Source organism: Perognathus longimembris, chromosome 4, assembly GCF_023159225.1.
Source record: "Perognathus longimembris pacificus isolate PPM17 chromosome 4, ASM2315922v1, whole genome shotgun sequence".
NCBI lineage: Eukaryota > Metazoa > Chordata > Mammalia > Rodentia > Heteromyidae > Perognathus > Perognathus longimembris.
In genome coordinates, this window is record NC_063164.1 from 94095801 (window position 1) to 94117350 (window position 21550).

The 21550-nt window shown below is 46.3% G+C and overlaps 1 protein-coding gene across 13 annotated transcripts in view; it reads left to right on the forward strand.

Moving 5' to 3' along the window:
• The window catches only part of Bin1 (bridging integrator 1), a 60525-nt gene that overhangs the window by 20200 nt on the left and 18775 nt on the right, over positions 1–21550 (forward strand). For 9 of the 13 annotated variants that reach the window (XM_048345705.1, XM_048345709.1, XM_048345706.1 and 6 more), the window contains exons 2-6: positions 14019–14099; positions 19014–19068; positions 19202–19296; positions 19737–19832; positions 20591–20698. In XM_048345705.1, coding sequence (XP_048201662.1) covers positions 14019–14099; positions 19014–19068; positions 19202–19296; positions 19737–19832; positions 20591–20698 — 435 coding nt within the window. Of the gene's footprint in view, positions 1–14018; positions 14100–19013; positions 19069–19201; positions 19297–19736; positions 19833–20590; positions 20699–21295; positions 21389–21550 lie in introns of all 13 variants that reach the window. The other 4 variants (XM_048345715.1, XM_048345716.1, XM_048345717.1 and 1 more) reach the window with 1 other exon arrangement.

The following is a 21550-nucleotide window of genomic DNA, read 5'->3' on the forward strand; positions in this document are numbered from 1 at the left end:
AGCCTGCAGCATCTTGTTCTATAAAGGAAGGAAGTATAGGAAGATTAATGGGGACATGTCCAGAGGCTCCCATGGGCCATATTTGGCATATTCGATCATCTAAAAGAATGATGGGAATAGATAATAATGCAAAAGAAAGGCTCATGTTCATATCTTTCCCATACTCCCTGCAAAGACCAGACCCCAGGGCTGGTGACAGAATGCCAAACACATGGGACAGGCTGGACATCAGTGGGGTCTGGCACAGATGGAAATGCTTTTCAGTTACTAGTGCCTGTGGCACACCAGGGGACTTGAAGTGGATTGTAATCCTGTAGATCAGGGCTGGAGCCTGGAATTCTTTTGTTGAGTAACAAAGTATGGATGCTTAGTGCATCAGGCAAAAAGTTGGCCTTGGACATGTATCCCACAACCACCCTGCTGATGACTAGTTACAAGAGAAAAGTTACCTTTATCTTAGGTGCTCTGTCAAACACAACTAAGACTAGGTGTCAAGCTGAGCCTCACAGGCAGGGACCTTCATGGGGGAGCAGTTGAAGAATTCAGTAACTCTGTAGTATTGTGGCCAAAACACAAACCCTCACCTCGAGACCAGGAAAGGAATAATTAGAGTGTATGATAGTTTCCCAAGGAACTATTTTTTTTCCTTCTTACAAACAGTCAAATTTGCTGGATGCCAGTGGCTCACACCTATAATCCTAGCTACCCAGGAGATCTGAGATCTGAGATCTGAGGATCATGGTTCAAAGCCAGCCCAGGCAGGAAAGTCCATGAGAGTCTTATCTCCAATTAACCACCAGAAAACTGGAGGTGGTGCTATGGCTCAAGTGGTAGAGCTCTAGCTTTGAGCTGAAGAGCTCAAGGACAGTGCTCATGCCCAGAGTTCAAGCCCCATGACCACCCCCTCTCCCCCGAGAAAAAAATCTGGAAGTAAATCTTTCTTTTACCTAGTAGAACTCAGCCTCCAGCAAAATAGCTCAGGGACAAGGCCCAGGCCCTGAGTTCAAGCCCCAGGACTGACACAAAACAAAAACAAAAACTTTAGCCAAAAGCAGGAAGCTGGTAGAGGGGATGCAGTATGTATTTCTCTATGTTGCCTGCATGTATGGAAATGTCAACCATGAATGTACAACTGACATATGCCAATAAGAGAGGTTTTATTTAGATATATAACCCATTTTTTATTTAGTTCATAAATTACAAGTCAAAAGTCAGGATCCAACTTCCTCCCTTCCTCCATTCCTCCCTCCCTTTCTTTTTTCCCCCCCTTTATTATCAAAGTGAAATACAGAGGGGTTACAGTTTCATATGTAAAGCAGTGAGTACATTTCTGTTCAAACAAAGTACATGATAAATAGGCATGTGTGTGTGCATGTCTGTGTGTATGTGTGAGAATAATCTGAACATGGCAATGAGGAGCAAAGTGTAAATCATGTTTGGATCCCTCATCAAAAAACAAACCAACTGTGTGGCAAATGTTTGTAATCCTAGCTATTTAGGAGGCTGAAGTCTGAGGACAGTGTTGGTTGAAAGTCAGCCTAAGCAGAAAAGTTCATGAGACCTTTATGTCTAATTAACCACCAAACAGTTGGAAGTGGAGGAGTGGCTCAAATGATAGAGTGCCAGCCTTGAGCAAAACAGTGTTCAGGTCCTGAGTTCAAGTCCCAATACAAATGGGCAATCAAACCACCCAGACATGAGGGTCATTTTAGTGGACAGCTTGACCTATCTGAATGTGGTATATTAGATAATGCTGAATAAATTACTAAAGGTATTGGACCTGCTCATGATATTTCATATATTTAGAAGAATGCTTTTGTTCTTAGGAACTAAGCTGAAGTGTTAAGGGCAAGTATTTTAGGGTGAATGGTCACTCCAGCTAACTTTACATTGGTTGGGAAAACATACAAACATATAGACCAAACTACTTTTTATAGACAGATTAGAAGATATGGTTCAGTGGGAGCAATCTTCTGAGGAGCTCAGGAAAAGCAAGATGGCTGGGATAGCTGTATGTTGTACTATTTGTGGAATCCTTTCAACTCCACCCCCCCCCCCGACTTTGTGTGTTGGTATTAGGGCTTGAATTCAGAGCCATTTGCTCTCCTTTAGCCTTTTTGCTCAAGGCTGGCACTCTGTCACTTTCAACTTTTCAATGGTTAATTGGAGATAAAGGGTCTTTGCTTTCCCTTGACTGGCTTTGAGATCACAGCATCCTAATTAGCAAGGATATAGCATTTCAACCTTTTTAAAAGAAGCTGGGTGGCTGTGGCTCATGCCTGTATTCCTAGATACTCAGGAGGCTGAGATCTGAGGATCCACGGTTTAAATGCAGCCTGGGCAGGAAAGTCTGTGAGACTCTCTAATCCCCACCAGAAAAGTGGGGAGTGGTGCTATGGCTCAAGTGGTAGTGCACTCGCCTTGAGCACAAAGGCACAGCATTACCCTGAGTTCAAGCCCTAGGAAAGAACTGTTTCTCTTTAGAGAGGATTTGAGAAGGACCTATGAAATGTGTCAGGGAGTGGTTGCTTTGAGCCCCTCTCTGCCCTCCTGGCACATACTATTTGGATTCCTGGAGGTTCACACCTCAGACCTGCTCCGGGGCAGTGTGGGAACCAGCCTAGGCCATTCAAGTGTCGAGCAAATCATAGGGAGATAGAAGAGAATCAGTCTCCCGAGCCAGTATAGCCAGGAGAGAGGAATCCAGGGAGCAGAGTAGCTTGTATGGGAGAGAAGGAGGTGGCTGCGAGGAGTTTGGGGATCCACCTCTGCCCTCCCCTCAGGCCTTTATGTGGGCTTGGCCTTCTGAATCCTGCATCTCTCTAGTCCTGTCCCTGCAAGTATTATAGCTGACTGCCTTGCAGTCTTGTATCCTGGGCGGTCCTTTGAGCATAGAGGTGGGGGACAGGAAAGGAGCCTACTCTCTTTAAGAATTAGTTCCCATCATAGACCCCAACACAATAATAGTGGGAGATTTTAATACTCTTCTCTTGCCAAATGATAGGTCAACCAAACAAAAGTTAAGCAAAGAATCCTCTGAATTAAATGTTACCATAACCCAAAGGGACTTAACAGATATCTACAGAGTATTCCACCTAACGGACCCAATTTACATTCTTCTCAGCAGCCCATGGAACGTTCTCCAAAATTGACCACATCATAGGACACACAAAGAACCTAAACAAATACAAGAGGATTGAGATAACTTCTTGCATCCTATCTGACCACGGTGGAATCCACTAGTTGTCAACAATGAAACATATTACAGAAAACACTGAAACACATGGGGACTGAGTAACACCTGGGTCATAGAAGAAATTAGAAAGTTTTTACAATTCCGTTAATGTTGAAAGTTAAGATTGAGAGATGATCATTTGTTCCTTTCATTATAGCTATCTTGTTAAAAGCTGTGTCTTCCCAATTCTTGATCTAATATTCTGGTTTTCTATTTAGGGTGCATTTCTCGGTCTGTATTGTGATCTTGATTATTTTCCCTGTATAGTACATTTTTGAGGATTTTCTGTAAAGCTGGTTTGGTGGAGATATATTGTTTCAGTTTTTCCTTACTGTGGAAGACTTTGATTTGACCTTTGGCTATGAATGAGAGTTTAGCTGGGTACACTATTCTTGGTTGGTAGTTATTTTTATTTAGGGTTTGGTATACCTCGTTCCAGGCTCTCCTTGCTTTCATGGTCTCTGCTGAGAAGTCTGGGGTAATTCTGATTGGTTTTCCGTTATATGTGATTATTTTCTTCTCCCTAACAGCTTTAAGGATTCTCTCCTTGGACCCTATCGATCCTGTTTTGATCACAATGTGTTGATGGGTTGTCCTATTCTGGTCAGGTCAGTTTGGGGTTCTAAATGCTTCTTGTATCTGTATAGGCCTATCCTTCTGGATATTTGGGAAGTTCTCGGCTTATATTCTGTTAAATAGGTTGCCTATTCCATTAACTTCTTTCTCTAGATTTTCCTCAATACCTATTAGCCTTAAATTGGGCTTCCTGATTGTATCTTGGAGCTCCTGGAGTGATCTGTTTTGTCAATTGGATTGGTTTTGTATTGAATTTTGATCTTTCTCCATAGATTCTAGGGAATCTTCAGCTCCTGAGGTTCGATCCTCTGCTTCAGCTAGTTGGGACTGTAGGATAGCTACTTGATTTCAAATCTCTTTTCCTTCTGACTGGTCTTTCCTGATGATTTCCATGTCCTTGGTATAATTATCTCTTAGGTCCTGCATGGACTTCTTTACTTCATTAACTTCATTAATTTGGTTTTGAGTGCTGTCTCTCAAATCTTTTAGCTGGTTAGCTATCTTTTCATTTGACTCTTGAAGTTCATTTATCTTTCTATTTGTCGAGGCCATGAAATCGTTTATTACTTCATGTATTGATTCAAACTTATCATTTATCATATTTATCAGCAAACTTTGTAGAGCATTTTGGGGGTTCTCTTCTATGTCTTTGATTGACTGCTCTGCTTCCTGCTTGTTTTAAGTGGGAGCTAAGACTCCATTGTTTGCCATCTTTCTTGTGTTTCTTCTGCCCATTTGGATTGGGAATGCCAATCTACAAACACCTGTGAGCACCGTTTTAGATCCAAAGCAGAGCTTACCAAGCACTGTTGTGTAAATCTTAGAAATTCACTATTATATATAGATACCTTTTATACCTGTATATAAAATTAGATTTGGTGTACCTAAAGAATGAATACAATTTCGATATAACAACCCATCCCAAGCCCTGTATTCAGTAGTTACTTATTAACTGTTACAAACCTATCAGCAATTTTTGTTCTTATATTAAGTTCTTTTGAGACTGGCTTTCTCTATGAACCCCTTTGATTCACTCTGATTGGGCAGGGATTTCCTCTCTCCAATAACTAGGGGTAAATGGAATCTGGAGGTCCTGGAAGTAAATCAGGAGGGTAGGTTAGAGGTAGTGAAGAGAATAGAGTAAAATGTAATGGGGGGGGTGATGATTTTGGTTTAGTTTCAGTGGCGTGGAAATGTGGAGAAGAGTAGAATCAGTCGAAAGAACAGGTTAAAATGATAGACAATGGAGAGTTAGCAGAAAAGAGTGAAGGTGTTATTCCTAGGAAAGTAATTTTAAAGAAAGAGAACGTGAAGAGAGAAACAAAGAAAAAATACTGGAAGACAAATGCACAAAACAGAGAGAAAATATTTTTTAAAAACCCAGAAAAACAAACAACCCCCCCAAAACCTGATAAAACAAACAAATAAAAATGGCAAACAGGAAACCAACGACGTCTCAGAAATGAAAATAAAAAGAAGTTTAAAAAATGACAAAAAAATGGAGTCTTCCTTGTTTGGGTGAACTTTCTATGGTCTCTGGTTTCCTTGTGATGGTCTGCAGTCTATTTTGCTGTTTGGCTGGTTTGATTTGCTTTCAGTTTGCAGGGGTGGATCTGCTTTGACCCTCCTCCCCTGTTAATGAAATCGTGGAGCTCTGTGGTTCGCACAGCTTGCAGGTAGGCCTTGGGTGTCCTCTGTAGATGGGGCACGTGAATAGTCTTGGGAACCATGGCACCTCCCGTCTGCTGTGGGGCCGCTGCTTTTAATGCCTGGCTTTGAATAGGCTGTGGACTCAGCAGGGCAGGGCACCTCTGACCTGGTTTACCCAGCTGAGAGTTGCTTGCCTGGGGGAGGTTCCTCCCTCCTGGGCGGGGCAGCGTCCTGGGCGGAGCTGGCTATGGAATTCAGCTCTCTTTCAGGCTGGGAACTGGCCTTCCTCTGTTTTTTTTGGCCAGTCCTGGGGCTTGAACTCAGGGCCTGGGCACTGTCCCTGGCTTCTTTTTGCTCAAGGCTAGCGCTCTGCCACTTGAGCCACAGTGCCACTTCTGGCCGTTTTCTGTATATGTGGTGCTGGGGAATCGAACCAAGGGCTTCATGTATACGAGGCAAGCACTCTTACCACTAGGCCATATTCCCAGCCCTGGCCTTCCTCTGTGATGGGACCATTTATCTGTCCTGCGAACTGTTTGTTCTCCCATTGGGTTGTTCCGTGCCGCTGGTGGCTGCTCGCTGTTTTCGGTTTTAATTTAGAAATTCTGGCAGGCATAGCGGGGCACCTCTGGCTGAGTTTATCTGAGTCTGTGAGCCTCGGCCTGGGACGAGCCTCCCGCCTGGGCAGGGGTCCTTCTTCTAGGCGGAGCTGGCTCTCACTGGTTGGTCCCTCTTGCCCTTTTCAAAGATGGCCCCTTTGTCTTTGCTTTCCCCAGGCCTGCTTTAGTTCCAGTCTGGTCTGACCCTATGCCAGTGTCAAAGATGGTGCTTTGCTCTGGTGGTGGGGGAAGGGCTACCTCCCAGAAGCTGCTTTGTGGGCATGAGTGAGAATGTCTTTTGTGGGATACTCATGCTTTCTCTGTGATTTCAGCCTGTCCATGCTCAGCCTGTGATCCGCCTCTGTCTGCTGCCATCTGGAGGATTTCTTCCTGGTCGCCACTGTGTGCTTTAGGTGTGAGGAGTGCGGGGCGCTATGCCAGTGCTGGCACTGGAGTGGCGGCGGGACGCCCCCGGAAGCTCAAATCTGTGTTTTTAGGCCAGCAAAAGTCGATATTTCCCTCCTGGCCAGAATCCCTGTAGTGTTATAACTTAGTTGGGCTGTCTTTCTAGGAGTAAAAGTTTCTCTGGAGTGGTAAAACTAGGATGTTGGAGGGAGCTCAGCTAGGGCTCTGCTGCTTCTCCACCTTCTTCCCGAAGTCTCCAAATTCTTACAATTCAATGAAAAAAAACAACACATCACAACAGAACCTCTGGGATACAGTAAAAGCAGTGCTGAGGACTAGCTTTAAGTGCACTCATAAGGGAAACAGCTCAAGTAAATAACCTCACGATGCAATTAAAACTGCTGGAAAAACAAGAACAAACCAAGCCCCAAACTACTAGAGAGAGAGATAGCAAAGATTAGGGAAGAAATTAATGAAATAGAGACTTGAAAAACTATACATAAAATTGATGAAACAAAAAGCTGTTTTTTCTTTTTAAAAAGTAATAGAAATGATGGACTACTGGTGAGATTAATGAAGAAAAGAGACAAGATTCAAATAAATAAAATCAGAGATGTCACAGGAAACATTACAACAAACATCCAAGAAATCTGAACAGTTACAAAGGACTATTTTCAAAACATATACTCAGAAAAGAAGGAAAGACTAAAAGAAATGGACAAATTTCTAGAGACATACAAACTGCCTAAACAGAACCAAGAAGATGTAAACCAGTTAAACAGGACAATACCATGACATTCCATGAGATTGAGGAAGCTATCAGAAGTCTTCCAACAAGGAAAAGCCCAGGCCCAGATAGATTCACTGCAAATTCTGTAAGATTTTTTTTTTGTTGTTGTTGTTGATCATGGGGCTTGAACTCTGGGCCTGAGCACTGTCTCTGAGCTCTATCAGCTTAAAGCTAGCACTCTACCAACTTGAGCCAAAGAGCCACTTCCTGTAAGACTTTTAAAGATGAACTAATACTAATACTCCTCAAGCTTTTCCATGGAATAGAAACAGAGAGCAATTCCAAACTCATTCTATGAAGCAAATACCACACTCATTCCCAAACCAGGTAAGGATCCAAAAAAAAAAAAAAAAAAAAAAAAAAAGAACTACAGATCAGTTTTCTGATTAACACAGATGCAAAGCTCTATAATAAAATACTAGCCAACAGAATCCAGAAAAAAAAATCATACATTATGACCAAGTAAGCTTCATCTCACAGATGCAAGGCTGGTTTAACCTATGCAGATCATACATATACATACATATTTATTTCACCACATCAGAAGAGCCAAAGACAAGAACCACATTGATCATCTCAATAGATGCAGTTGCCTTCAACAAAATATTACATCCATTCATTTAAATGCTTTGGGGAAGCTAGGAATAGAAAGAACATTCCTTAAAATAATAAATGCTTTATATGACAGACAAACTGCCAACATCATATGGAACAACTAAAACCATATCCCCTAAAATCAGGAACAAGGAAAAGATGTCTCCTCTCCTCTCCTCTTCAATATAGTTCCAGATTCCTAGCCAGAGCAATAGGGCAAGAAAAGGACAAAAAAAAAAAAAAAAAGAATTTACGTAGGGAAAGAAGAAATCAAACTATTCCTATTTGCAGATGACATGACTTAAAGGACCTAAAACTCCATCCTCAAGCTTCTAGAGCTCATCAACCACTTTGGCCAAAAAAAAAAAAAAGCAGGATACAAAATTAATCCACAATAATCAATAGCCTTTCTGTATGCTAACAGTGTACAAGTAGGAAGGGAAATCATGAAAACAAGCTCCCTTTGCAATAGTCTTAGAAAATAAACAGTCAAAAACCTAGCCAAAAGACATCAAAGATCTTGATAGTAAAAACTGAAAATCTGAAGAAAAAAATCAAAGAGGATACCAGGAAATGCAAAAACCTTCCATGTTCATGGATAGGTAGAATCAATATTGTGAAAATGGCCATACTGCCAAAAATGATATATAAATTCAACATCAAAACCCCAATGATGTTCTTTACCGAGATAGTGAAAGCAATCCAAAAATCAGGTGGAAAAACAAAAAAATCTAGAGTAGCCAAAGCAAATGAAAACCAAAGCAAAGAAAGTGCAAATCAAAACAGCTCTGAGATCCTACCTCATCCCAGTAAGATTGACTATCATTGTGAATTGGAACAACAAATGTTGGCAGGGATGTGGGGAGAAAGGAACCCTACTCACTGCTGGTGGGAATGTAAACTAGTACAACTACTTTGGACAGCAGTTTGGAGGTTCCTCAAAAATGAAACAGACCTTCCCTACCCAGCCATACCACTCCTGGGCATCTGCCCTGCACATCCATATTCATTGCCACACTATTCACAATAGCCAAGATATGGAAAGAACCCACCTGCCACACAGTAGATGAGTGGATCTGTAAAATGTGGTACCTCAACACAATGGAATTTTACACAGCCATTAGGAGGAATGTCATTTGCAGGGAAATTGATGGAATTAGAACAAATCATGTTAAGTGAGGTAAGCCAAGCTCAGACAAATGGCCCATGCTCTCTCTGATATGCAGAAGTTAGATCTAAAAGACATTGGGATATGATAAATTATATAGGATTCTAATACACAGCGAGACCAAAAGAGAATATTCTTAGGAGAGAAACACGAAGGTGCAATGCCTAAGTGCATACTTACATAAAATAATATACATATTTAAATGAACACCAAGATATGGAAACAAGAGACTCCCCCCCCCCCTTTTTTTGATGATTGTCTTCTTTAAGGGTTGGAGGGAAGATACACAACTTGAGGGAAAAAGGGTGAAACCTGCAGCAGTAGAGCTCACTGGACATTGATGAAAGTGAAACAGGAGGGAGAGACTGGGAGGAAATGGGGGAACAGAAGACACGATGAAAGGAAGAATACTCATTACCTGACTTATGTAACTAATCCTGTACATTGCCTCTACAATAACAATAAAGTTATTTATTAAATTGTAAGTAAATGTAAAAAGTCAGTTCCTAGCAGAGCTGGCCCCAGTCCTCTGTGATGGGGCAGGATGTGTGTGTGAGGAGTATGAAGTGTGTGTGGGCAGGGTAAAGAAGGTGGGAGGGGCACACATAGGGAAACCCCAGGATTGTGAAAGCCAGCCCCAAATCTAGAGGCACCAGTCCTTTGGCCTGATTCTGGGGTCCTCTTCTCACTTTTTCCTCTGAGATGCCTTCCTGAGATCAGGGCTCAGGGAGAATCTGACTAGTGCTTTACTGTGGCCTTTGCTTGCCTGCTGTGCATCTCAGTGCCTTGCGAAGCTGTGAGAGCTCAAGAGTGTGAAGGCTCAAGAGCATACATCTTGTTGCTGTGGTCCCCCAACCACAGCCTCTGCTGGGAGGAAGAATGTGGGGGGCAACAGCCAGCTGTTGGGTGTGGCTTCCTCCTTCCAACCATTCTTTCTGAGGCTGCAACTGGAAAGGTACAGGAAGAGATGAGGAAGGTGAATGCTGAGTGTCTTCTCTGGGGTCTTCGCAGTGGAATGGTGGGTGCCTGGGAAGGAGGTGTGTGTGTGTGTGTGTGTGTGTGTGTGTGTGTGTGTGTACGCGCATGTGTGTCAATGAATGTGATGGGTGCACATGCAATGTGAGGTGCTGGGAAAATTGATGAGATGTAGGGATTTCTGGCTCCTGTGAGCAGGTGGGAAAAAGGTACTTCATGGGTTAAGGGGCTTTCAGCTTTTCTGCTTGGTGTGGATCCTGAGATGAGGCTAACTAGCTTTTTGCCTGCTGTTCCCTCCCTGACTCTTCTCACTAGTCTTGGGTTCTGCAAAGTATTGGTCTCCATGTGAGTAGTAACAGACTGAGTCAGCTAGAGCCATCAGAAGCTGCTGGGGGATGGGGGTGGGTCCAAGGCTCATCTAGGTGAGCCACAGAGGTATGTGGGGCAGGGCAGTGCTCTCCTGGATGACCTCTGCCCCTCCCCAGTTCATGTCCAGTCCTGGATGGTGACTTCTGGTTCTGTGTCCTAAATTGTCTGGACCCACATGCCATCTGTTATGTGGAAGGAGTAATTTGTAGGGGTGGGAGAAATAGAAAGTGATGAGATTCCTGGCCTGGGGGACTTTCCTTCTCTTTGGGATGGTGGCTATGGGACTCACCTCTGTTGCAGAAGTTTGCCAGTTTCCTGCCTGGTCCCAGGGTTCCAGGTTCCAGGTTCCTGCCAGGTTCCAGGGTTGATAGTAGATTCTGGGTACCAATGGGACATAGGCTGACCCCAGCACCTCTATGATGAAGGGTACATTGTAGGTCAGGGAGAGAGCCTCCAATGCACACAAGACTCTCCCACCAAGGTCCTGCTGGCCATGGTACCCAGGGACATTGCTGTGTTTGAGAACCTCCTGCTTACCAGGGGGAAGGAGACTATCTCCTTCTGCAGCCGCAGAGAGCTTCTGGAGCTGGCCAAGTGGGCAGTCATTGTCAGGTACTTCAGCTCTGCTCACTTCTGGCCTTGGGCTGAGGACGTGGGGACAGGAAGCTGATATGAGGTGACACTGAGCGGCTGATAAGGCTGCCTAGACTTGTTGGCTCATGCTTGGCTGCCTCCCCCTCCCTTCCTCCCTATGCTGTCTGGGACTCCTGTGCTCACACAGCCTGAGACCCATTGTCTGTCCCACGTCAAGAGCTCCACTTTGTCTAGTACAAAGTGAGGCTTGGTTGGTTAATTGTGCGATAAGTTTGAGTGCTGCCATAGTCTGGGGCTTCCCTCCCCACCCCGTATGTAACACTGGACATAGTGTTACCTATGCCTGCCACCAGTCTTCCTCATCCAACTCCTGTTTACGCTTCTTCAGAGCTTAATTAAGTCTGAACATCCAATTTAGGTAGCTTACCTGTTTTCCCAGATTTTTATAGACAGATCATTAGGGTCACAGACCATCCTGGAAAAAAAACAGTTTATGAGATTCCATCTCAACAGAAAAATCTAGGCTTGGTAATACATTCCTCTCAGCTACAGTGAGAAACATAAAATTGTGTGATTGAGTTCTAAGGCACAGGCCCAGGGGAAAAAAGTGAAGCCTTATCTCAGTATAACCAGTGCCAAAAAGGGATAGAGGCATGGTTCAGCAGTAGAACATCTACTTAGCAAGTGTAAAGTCCTGAGTTCAAATGCCAGTACTGAAATAACAAAAATCAGAAACAATTCAGTTGTCCTCTATCTCTGGTTCTTCTGCTGTGCCAGGCCCTTCTTGGACTCCCAGTTTTCCACTTCCTCCAATGGTCCATCTGTCTGTGAGTTCAGCACCGGTGCACCCACTCACTTGCATTGAATGGATGGTGTGGATAGACCCTGTGTGCATGTAGTGGGTCGAGTTTGTATGCACATGTGCAGGCATGTGAGTATATCTCTTGCTTGGTAAAGGCTTCAGTGTCCCAACCCCAGATGAGGACAGGTGCTAGTGTGGCTGAACAACATTTAGGGGTGGGGAGGGGACAAGATGGGACCAAAGGTGCCAGGATGGTGAGGATGGCTTCTCCTAGCAGCCAGGTTATGGCAGGAATCTCAGTATAAGTATTATAAACAGGAAGCTGGCCTTGAAGTGATGGCTATTTTCTTAGTCCCTGCCCTGACTTGATTTGTCCTCTATAAGCCACACTTGTATTCCTTGAACATTCCTTGAGCTCAGCCATGTGCCCTGGTTCCTGCTTTTTTGAGATGGGAGAATGTAATGAGACAGAAACGGGGTAACTTCCCCAAGACTTTGGCATGCTGTTGACTACAGCATTGCTTGTTGCCTATCTCAGTGCCTGGGGAACCTCAGTGTGAAGCTATGGGGCACAGGAGTGTATATCCTGTCCCTGTTCTCACTGTAGTTGTGAGGTCTCGAAGTTACTGGTCGCTGTTCCTCAGTGCTTGCCTGCACCATTATTGCATACCACATATCTTCTGTTCCATCCTCCAGCCTTGAACCATTTGAAAGTTCCCTAATGTGCCCCTCTCTTGGGTCTTCTTTGTCTGAGCTGCTACCCCCCCCAGAAAGTCTTCCCTGACTGCCCAGCTGTGTATAGTCTCCACTCTAGCTCTGTCTCCAGCAGAGATGTCCAAGGCACAAAGCAGGTGCTTAGTGAGAGATGCTTATGAGTGACTGGCTTTCTCTGGGGGCCAGAGAAGGTGTGGTAGGGCAGTGCTAGTGCATGTGAGGGCAGTCAATGCTGGCTAGGGTCCTGACTTGGTTCTGTGTGTGCAAAGTTGGAATTCTAGGAAGCGTGACCTACAGGCGGGGTTTTAAAGGGAGGCCATGTCTGAGCATATGCTGCTGGACATGGTAGCTGCTGGTTGCTCCTTAGAATGGGAGTCCCTGACCTGCCTTCTCTCTCTCTCTCTTAAAATCTCTCTCCCTAGAGTGTTCTGGATAAGAGGGAACGGCCTGGAGCACAAGATCAGGGAAGACTTGCTGGGCCAGCCCTCTTGTCCAGGGCTTCCTCTTAGCCCCCTGGTCCAGCTCTCATCTTTTTCTAGGTTTTATAGGCTGAGAAGTCCAAGATCAAGGGGCTATAACTAGTGAGGGTTTTCTTGGTGTGTCCTAACATGGCAAAAGGTACCATGTGGTAAGAGAGAGTGTGTCTGAGAGCCAGAGAGGGCCACACTTTGCTTTTACAGTCTGTGTCTTTGGGTTCTACATGCACAGACGCAACCAATCTTTGGTTGAAAATATTTGAAAAATAAAGTTCCAGAAAGTTCCAGAAAGCAGAACTTGAATTTTCTATGCAATGAGTACTTCATAGAATCTGTGCATGATACTCTACTGTTGTTTCCCACCACTTCAGAGACCCCAGTCTCTTCAATATGTCTTGAGTACTGTTTATAAGCCTCTCTCTCATCTCACTCATGTACTCTGGCTAGGCCAGTGGTTGTTGTGTCTGTACTAAATATATGCAGAATTTTCATTGTCATTATTCCCTTAACAGTTCAGGCCAGCGGTTATTTATATAACCTATACTATATGTTGTATGCTGTAAGCAATCTAGAGATGATTTAAAGTCTATGCAAAGATATGTGTGGGCTATAGTAAATACTAAGGCATTTTATGGAGGAGATTAGAAATTTCATAGATTTTGATATCTGACAGAGGTGGATCCTGGCACCAATCTGATATGGATAACAAAGTACATCTATCTGTCTATGAATCCAACTGTTATGATGAACCTACTCTCAATATGATCATATTAATTCATCTACAAGGGCAGCGCTCTCTTGGTTGTCTCCTTCATCATGCCCCACTCCTCCGAACTTCCAGAGGCTGCATAGGGACTGAGTTTCCATCACAGGAACTGTGGGGGACACACCAGGACCATGGCTCCCTGCCTGGGGATCACAGAAGCTGGGAGACCTTCTGCTAGTTCAGTGTCCTGGGCTGGGTGATGGGGGTCACAGATGCTCCAGACCCTGCTGTGTGGTGTTGGGGACTGAGAACTCTTTCATTGGGTCACTTTGCTTTCCAAGGTAACTCTTTCTCTGCTTTGTCAGGTCCTGCAGAAACTGGGGAAGGCAGATGAGACGAAGGATGAGCAGTTTGAACAGTGTGTCCAGAATTTTAACAAGCAGCTGGTAAGTGTGGGTAGCCCTTGGCCCGGAGGCACTTGTAGCTGCCAGGTAGGAAATGTGGAGTAGGAGGGCTCAGTCCAAGCTGGGGATCAGCTTGGACTGGTGAGGTGGCCGAGATTCCCTGGAGGCAGGACTACATGTCAGGGTAGAAGGGGGACCTTGGGAAGAATGATGGAACGACAGCTCTACTTCTGGCTTTTTTTTTTCTGGGGAATTAGAGATAAGAATCTCACAGATATTCCTTCCTGGGCTGCTTTGAACTATGATACTCAACTCTCAGCCTCCTGAACAGCTAGGATTATGGGTGTGAGCTATTAGTGCCTAATCATTGTTCCTTTTTGTAGGTGAACCCATTGAGGCTTGGAGAAGTGGGTGATCTGAGCAAGGCTTTGGAAGTAGATTTAGAATCTATTTGTTTACTCCTCAAGCCTAGATACGACTAACAGGGCATCCTTACAAAGGCCTGAGTTACAGACTGGGGGTCAGTGACAGGAAGTGGCTTCCTCATGTAGTCAGCAGTCTGGGAACAGTGGTTAGATACAAGGGAGGGAGGTCCCTGAATATCTTGACTGGGCTGTCTCTGAAGATCTCCTATCACCCATCCAGAGATATGTTAAGTTTGGAATAAGCCTGCATCTGAGCACAGTGGATGAAGGAGGGTGAGATGACCCTGGTCATTTGCCTCTTACTGAGGCGGTCAAAGTAGCAGGAGGGAGGGAGAATAGACCATGGCTCCACGGCATCTACAGGCCAGTCACAATAGAGTGACAGATGGGAATGTGGCCAGGGAAAGAGGCCACGAGGGATGGGGTTGGGCATGAGAAGTGAGATCAGGGTCTAAGCTCTGCTCAGAATGGATCAGGGTGGGCCTAGGTTGGGGGCTCCAGACCTCTGGTTTCTCTTTGTCCATGTCTGAGGCTTTGGAAAGCACTGAAGGAGGCCAAGAAAGTCTCTGCAGCTAGAGTGGAGCCCTGGGAGGAGAGTCTCACTCAAAAAACCCTGATAGCTCCCCAGCTATGGAGAAGGGCCAGAGGGAGCTGAAGAGTACAGGGGAGCAGCTGGGATAGGGCTGGAGAGCATACTGAGAGAGGCTTCCAAAGAGACTTGGCTGGGCAGCAGTGGGAATCATCATGGCTACATGTCTTCCAGGCCAGCAATGAGAGGTATTTCAAGCCCTGCACAGGTCCCCTCACAGAGCACATCTACTGCCTCAGTTTCTTCATCTGGAAATCTCATTCTCTGACTGTCTCCTGGAAGCTCTGGGTCTATTTCTTACTCAGCTGGCTTCCTTTAGACTGTAGGCACCTCTGAAATCATTTCAGAAATTGCTGTTACTTGGGTATTACTCAGTGTGTTTTACATTAGATCCTTGAAATGGGTTCTGGTATTTTCTTCATTTTATGGTTGTAGCACTTGAGGCTCAAAGAGGTTAAGCACTTCTTCTAAGGACACATAGCTGGTTCGAGAGCTTACAGACCCTCCCTCCTCAACTGAGCCCTGCTCTCTACCTGCTGTCCAACACTCTACATGGATGCTGCCTTTTCAATATCACTACCTCCACCCAATGAGGAAGGAAAGAGGGCCAAGGACTATTTCAGAAACACAGAGAGACCCAGAAAGCCAGGGACAGTACCAGGAGCCTGGAAAGCAAGTGCAGTTTGCTAAATGGGTAACAGTGTGCCCTGCCCCCCGACCTAAAGAGCTGTCTATTGTGACAAATGCTCCCACCTGACAGTGGGGACACCTGGCAGTGAGGGTTTCAGAACAGCACATAAAGACATGTAATACAAGGAATAAAGAAAGCCTTCTCTAAAACACCTTCAGATACACATGCATACACAATCAAACTGACTAAACTATGGTGTATGCAGGGGTGGATTCCAATGGTGTAGCTGCTTTGAACACTTAACTGACAGTTTAACAAAATGAGTACTAGGGAAATAAAACTTGTTTTTGTCTGAGGGAGTTGGGGAAGGGCGGAAAAATGGAGAGGAAGGGTGGGCAAATACAGTCTTGAAAATAGAACCAGGTAACTTGATGGGATGGGTAGGATTAGGACAGATGGGGGAACATGATGGAAGGGATGGTATTGATCAAGAACCATTGTACTCATAGATTAGCATGCTGAATTGAAATCCTCATGTACAACTACTTAAAGATAGTATTTATTTATTTATTTAATTAATTTCAGTCTTGGGGCTTGGACTCAGCCTGAGCACTGTTCTTGGCTTCTTTTTTGCTCAAGGCTAGCACACTACCACTTGAGCCACAGTGCCACTTCCAGCTTTTTCTGTTTATGTGGTGCTGAGGAATCAAACCCAGGGCTTCATGCATGCAAGGCAAGCACTCTACCGCTAAGCCATATTCTCAGCCCAAGATAGTATTTTTTTAAGAAGGACTACCTCAAAACTCAAAAAATTAATTCATAAATTAAATGAAACACCTTCGGGTTTCCGAGTAGACACCTGTCCTTTGGGATGGAAGAGAATATTACTGGAACCCCCACAGATGCCCATATGTGAGGTCCCTTACATAAAATAACTTTATGTTGCATATAACCCACACACACATTATGCCCACTACTCGAAATTATGTCTAGATTATTCAACACCTAATATAAATGCTGTGGAAATAGGTTCTATACTGCGGTGTTTAAATTTGTAATGTTTGGTTTTTTTTACAAATGCTTTTGCTGTATTTCCCCTTGCTGCCACCTATCTTCACTCTGTAACTTGTTGAGTTCTCAGAATTCAAATAAGGAAAGGTGAACCATTCTGTATACAACCCTGGTCAAATACAAGTCTATGAATATTTAATCTATCTAAATAAGTCTATGAATATCTAATCTGGAGGCTCACTGATTAAAGATTAAAGGAAGAAGAAAATGGCTCACCCAGGCATATTTGGACTGAATTCAGCAGGGAATGGGAATCAGACACTGAAAAAAAGGCACTAACGGGTGTGGAAGTGGGGGTGTGTGCGTGCTGGTAAGGGGGCTTGAACTCAGGGGCTGGGTGCTGTCCCTTAGCTTTTTTGTTCCAGGCTGTCACTTTACCACTTGAGCCACAGCTCTACTTCCAGCTTTTTGCTGGATAACTGGAGACAAGGGTCTCACAGTATTTTCTGCCTGGGCTCTCTCTGAACCATGATCCTCATATCTCAGCCTCCTTAGTAGCTGGCATTACAGACATGAGCAACTGACACCAAACCTGAGAAGGGCATACTTCCTTTTTATTCAAGACTAGGACTTGAACTCTTGATCAGATACTTTTGCTCCACTACTTGAACCGTATTTCTAACTCCTTGAGAAGGGCACTCTTGACATAGTCGCTCTAGTCTAACAGTTAAATGCTTTATTGGTTGAGAGGCAATGCTACGGTATCAGCTGATGTCACAGAATCCCCCACACCCAGTTTCTCTCCCTGCCAAGCTTCCCTCATCCTGACAACACTGCTAGAACAGTCCCTCAGTTCCACGCTCACAAAGGGTGCCCGTGAAGTGGACTGTGTATTCACCCAGGCTGCAGGCCGTACCAAGGCCCCTTGTGCTTACCCAATAACACCAGGCACGTGGCACGCAGATGCTGGAGGGGCTACCCAGACAGAACTCTGCCTTCCCTGTGCCAGCTACAGCTGGGCTTCTAAGCCATGTCCCCCGGCCTGTGTAGACACAGCCATACTCTATTTGGAATAACATCCAGTTGCCCCTGAAGGTCAACAGTGAGCCAGCTTATACAAAGCCCTATGCTCGCTTGAAAACTTTTCTACCAAAGCAGGATACTAAAGAAATGGTTCTTTGGAAGTTCCTTGGGTCTTAAGCCAACCCTGCAGAGCCCAGCTGGGGGAGGATATTCTGGGCCACTGCCCAACTTGGTCCTTGGTGGTCAGTGAGGGCCTGGTGTGATGTCAGAGAGGGCCAAGCTCAGTGGCATCTCCACACCCTGTTGCACCTCCCTCGACAACAATTGCCAGCTTCCTAGTGGGACTATGGGCAAGGACATCTCCTCCCTAGTTCCTGCTCTAGCCCTTGCCCCTAAGCAGTCAAGGCCTGGGAGTGCATTTTTATCCAATAGCCAAGGTGCCCATGGTAAGCAGAGCCCCAGGTGGGCTTGGGAAAAGAGGGAAGCCGATCTGCCCTCACCCCTATTAGCCTAGGGTCCTGGGGGCTTTAGGAGCCCTAAGAGCAAAATGCCAATGTGAAGAACCAGGAGGGCTTCCAGGAGGGCTTGAGCTGGGCTTTCCAACAGAAAGCAGCAGAGGCCCAGGTTTCCAACTTCTTGTTCAATCTTTCTGGGGTGAAGGGCCAAGTGGGGCTCCAGGACCACTCCATGCAGAGGTAGAAGGCAAGGACACCAATGACCACTACCAAGTGAGCCCCAGAGAAGCCATGCACCTGGGTCATTTTGAGAGCAGGTGACAGCAAGGTGACCTACCCCCTCTCCTAGGGTCACAGGAAGGGCTGGCTCTAATGGCTGAGTCAGGAAAGAAAAGGTGTAATTTCAGCTCTGGTACTAAGACAAGGAGCTCCCACATCTGTGCTGTCTTCACCTCCCTCAAGTACTCCAGTGTACTCTGGGGACACTCTACCACCCCACCCTACCTCGGGCAGTGCACTTTCTTGCCAGTGCAAACAGCCAACCTCAAGACTCCAGAGAGAGAATGCAGGAGCAAATTAAAGGGTCCACAGTGAGTACATGACTGGTGTACTAGGGTTCAGGGCTTCTAAAGAGGACCAGTACTGAGAGCACAGTGCTGCTCAGTACACTGAAGCATGCTCCATGGTAGTTTGTGGGGAGGACAGCTGGCCTGTAACTGCTGTCATGGAGCAGCCAGATTTGTCATGCAGCATTGACAGGAAGGAAAGGGTCAGGTACTGGAACCCTTCAGGTTCTGATCTAGTCCTAATCTTTCTCTGCAGACTGAGGGCACCCGGCTGCAGAAGGACCTCCGGACCTACCTGGCCTCGGTCAAAGGTAAGGGGCAGGCAGGGGAGCCAATGCAAGATGCTGGTGTATGCGGAACTGCAAAAGGGCCATGCTGGCAGGGTGATGGTGGGAAAGGCTGTTGGTGGGGAGAGGCCACATAGACCTTTCCTCTGCCTCTCAGCTATGCACGAGGCCTCCAAGAAGCTGAATGAGTGTCTGCAGGAAGTATATGAGCCCGAATGGCCTGGCAGGGATGAGGCAAACAAGATCGCTGAGGTGAGTGTAGGGAGATGGTCATAGCCACTCCCAGAGGGCCCCTGTGGCTTCAATGCCTAGTCCCACCCCAATGCCTCAGCTTTGTGACAAACCCCCAGTGCTCATGTGCCCTTCCAGTACTTACATGCGGTGCACTTGCTGCTAACTTTTCTTCTCTCTGAGGTTCACGCTGCTTTTTATACTATCCTTATACAGTGGATTATGGCTGTCTCTGTGTTATGGCTATGGGTTACAAAGTCTCCCATGTTGCATGCCTTGATCCTGGCTGCACTGTTACCCCAGAAGAGTCTTCAGGGCAAGGGCTATTGCCCCTACTCTATTTAGGTGGGGAAACTGAGGCTTTTAGAATCCACTGAGCTTTGAGATGTAATCTAAGGGAGGAGTGCTGAGGCTGTGTGACCTGGCTCCCTGTATGTGGCACATGCTTGTTCCTATTTCAGAATAACGACCTGCTGTGGATGGATTACCATCAGAAGCTGGTGGACCAGGCACTACTGACCATGGATACTTACCTAGGCCAGTTCCCTGACATCAAGGTAAGAGGCTCCTGTAGCCTTTGGCAGGAGTGGGAGAGGAGGGAGTTGGGGGCCTAGCACCAGGCAGGCTCAGGTGCAGAGGTTATTGGTTGCCTAATGGGCAGACCATTTGGCTGGGCATCTTATTTATCCAGGTCTGCTTCCGCTGGGACTAGCCTGCCAGCCTTTCTACTCCCCAGAGCTGGGTTTCCTTGGACCTTTGGATCTGAGGGCTTTGGAGGCCCCATGTGTGTGTGACTGTGGAGTGAGTGGTTGTCAGAGGTGTGAGGGTGTGTCAGGGCCTGTTGTTGCCTGTATTTATGTTGTGTTTGCTTGGGAGTGCATATATATATAGTTGTGCATGTCATCTGTTAACTATCTAGATGTCTGAGGGAGGAATTGTGATGCTGTGTGTTTCGAAGCCAGCTGCCACTGCTGGGCCTGGGTGTGCACTTGGAGCCCTGTGCATGTATTATGGTCTTCACTGAGGCACACTGGGGAATTATGGGCTTGATCCTTATAATACCAGCTAGCAGATCCCAACAAATGGGGTCATGTTGCAAGAAACCAGGACACAGAGGGGTCTGAAGGGTGAACCCTGCCCCCATAAGGCTCCCACCCCAGGGCTTCACCTGCCTCAGATGGAATTCTGGGCACAGGCGCTACTGCTCCAGGTCCTTCATGTTTATCCAGCTCAGTTTCCCTAGGCCCAGCCTGACTGGGTACCTCAGCTTGGGTACCAGGCCCACTGAACCCTGCTTTCTCTATCTGCTCCCCAGTCACGCATTGCCAAGCGAGGGCGTAAGCTGGTGGACTATGACAGTGCCCGCCATCACTATGAGTCTCTCCAAACAGCCAAAAAGAAGGACGAAGCCAAAATTGCCAAGGTAAAAACTGGGACCAGGGCTGGGAGTCTGCAGAGGCCAGTGCCTGAGGTTAGTGGGTGGCTAGTCCCAGGTCCTAAGGTAGGGGTGCCAAGCTGAGGGTTCTCTGGGCCCCTCCCTGTCCTCAGCAGCCCCCTGTCTCTCTGAGGCTACTTTCCAGAATGAGAATAGACCTGGCTTGGGTTTCCCAGGAATGGTGCCAGGCCATTCCAGTGAGTGTCATGGGATCTGAGCCTGTCTCACTGGAACAAGCTGGTAGGCCGGCCACATGGCCACACTGTAGGGACCCCCTCATGGGCAGAACCTTGCTTGCTGAGCCCCTCTGCCCTGCTAACAACTTTGACTGTATGTCTTTACAGTTGGAGATCATGCTGCTCTCCGTGTCCCTTGCCCCTTGGGTCCCCTTATTTCTTGCAGACCTAGAGGTCCTCTGCTTGCTGCCAAGGCTGGCCCCTGGTGGGAGGTCTGGGAGGAGACTGACTATATGTCTCTGCCTCGGGCAATAGGCTTGTTGTTTAATATCTGTGTCTCTGTTTCTCTCTCCCATCTCCCTCTTGTTTCTCCACTCTTCCTTGGCCTTGATTGGCCTCCCTGCCCTAGCCTGTCTCGCTGCTTGAGAAAGCCGCCCCCCAGTGGTGTCAAGGCAAACTGCAGGCTCATCTCGTAGCTCAAACTAACCTGCTCCGAAATCAGGTGACACTTGCTTCTAACCTTGCATGTGCTGGCGCCTTCTGGTCTGTCTTCCTGTTCTCTTGCTGGGCACCTGTATGCCCAGCAACCTTTCTGGGGTTGGGTGGCAGGATTAGCTGGTGGCTGGCCGGCTGTACTAGGCAAGAGGTTGAGGACAGGGAGGAC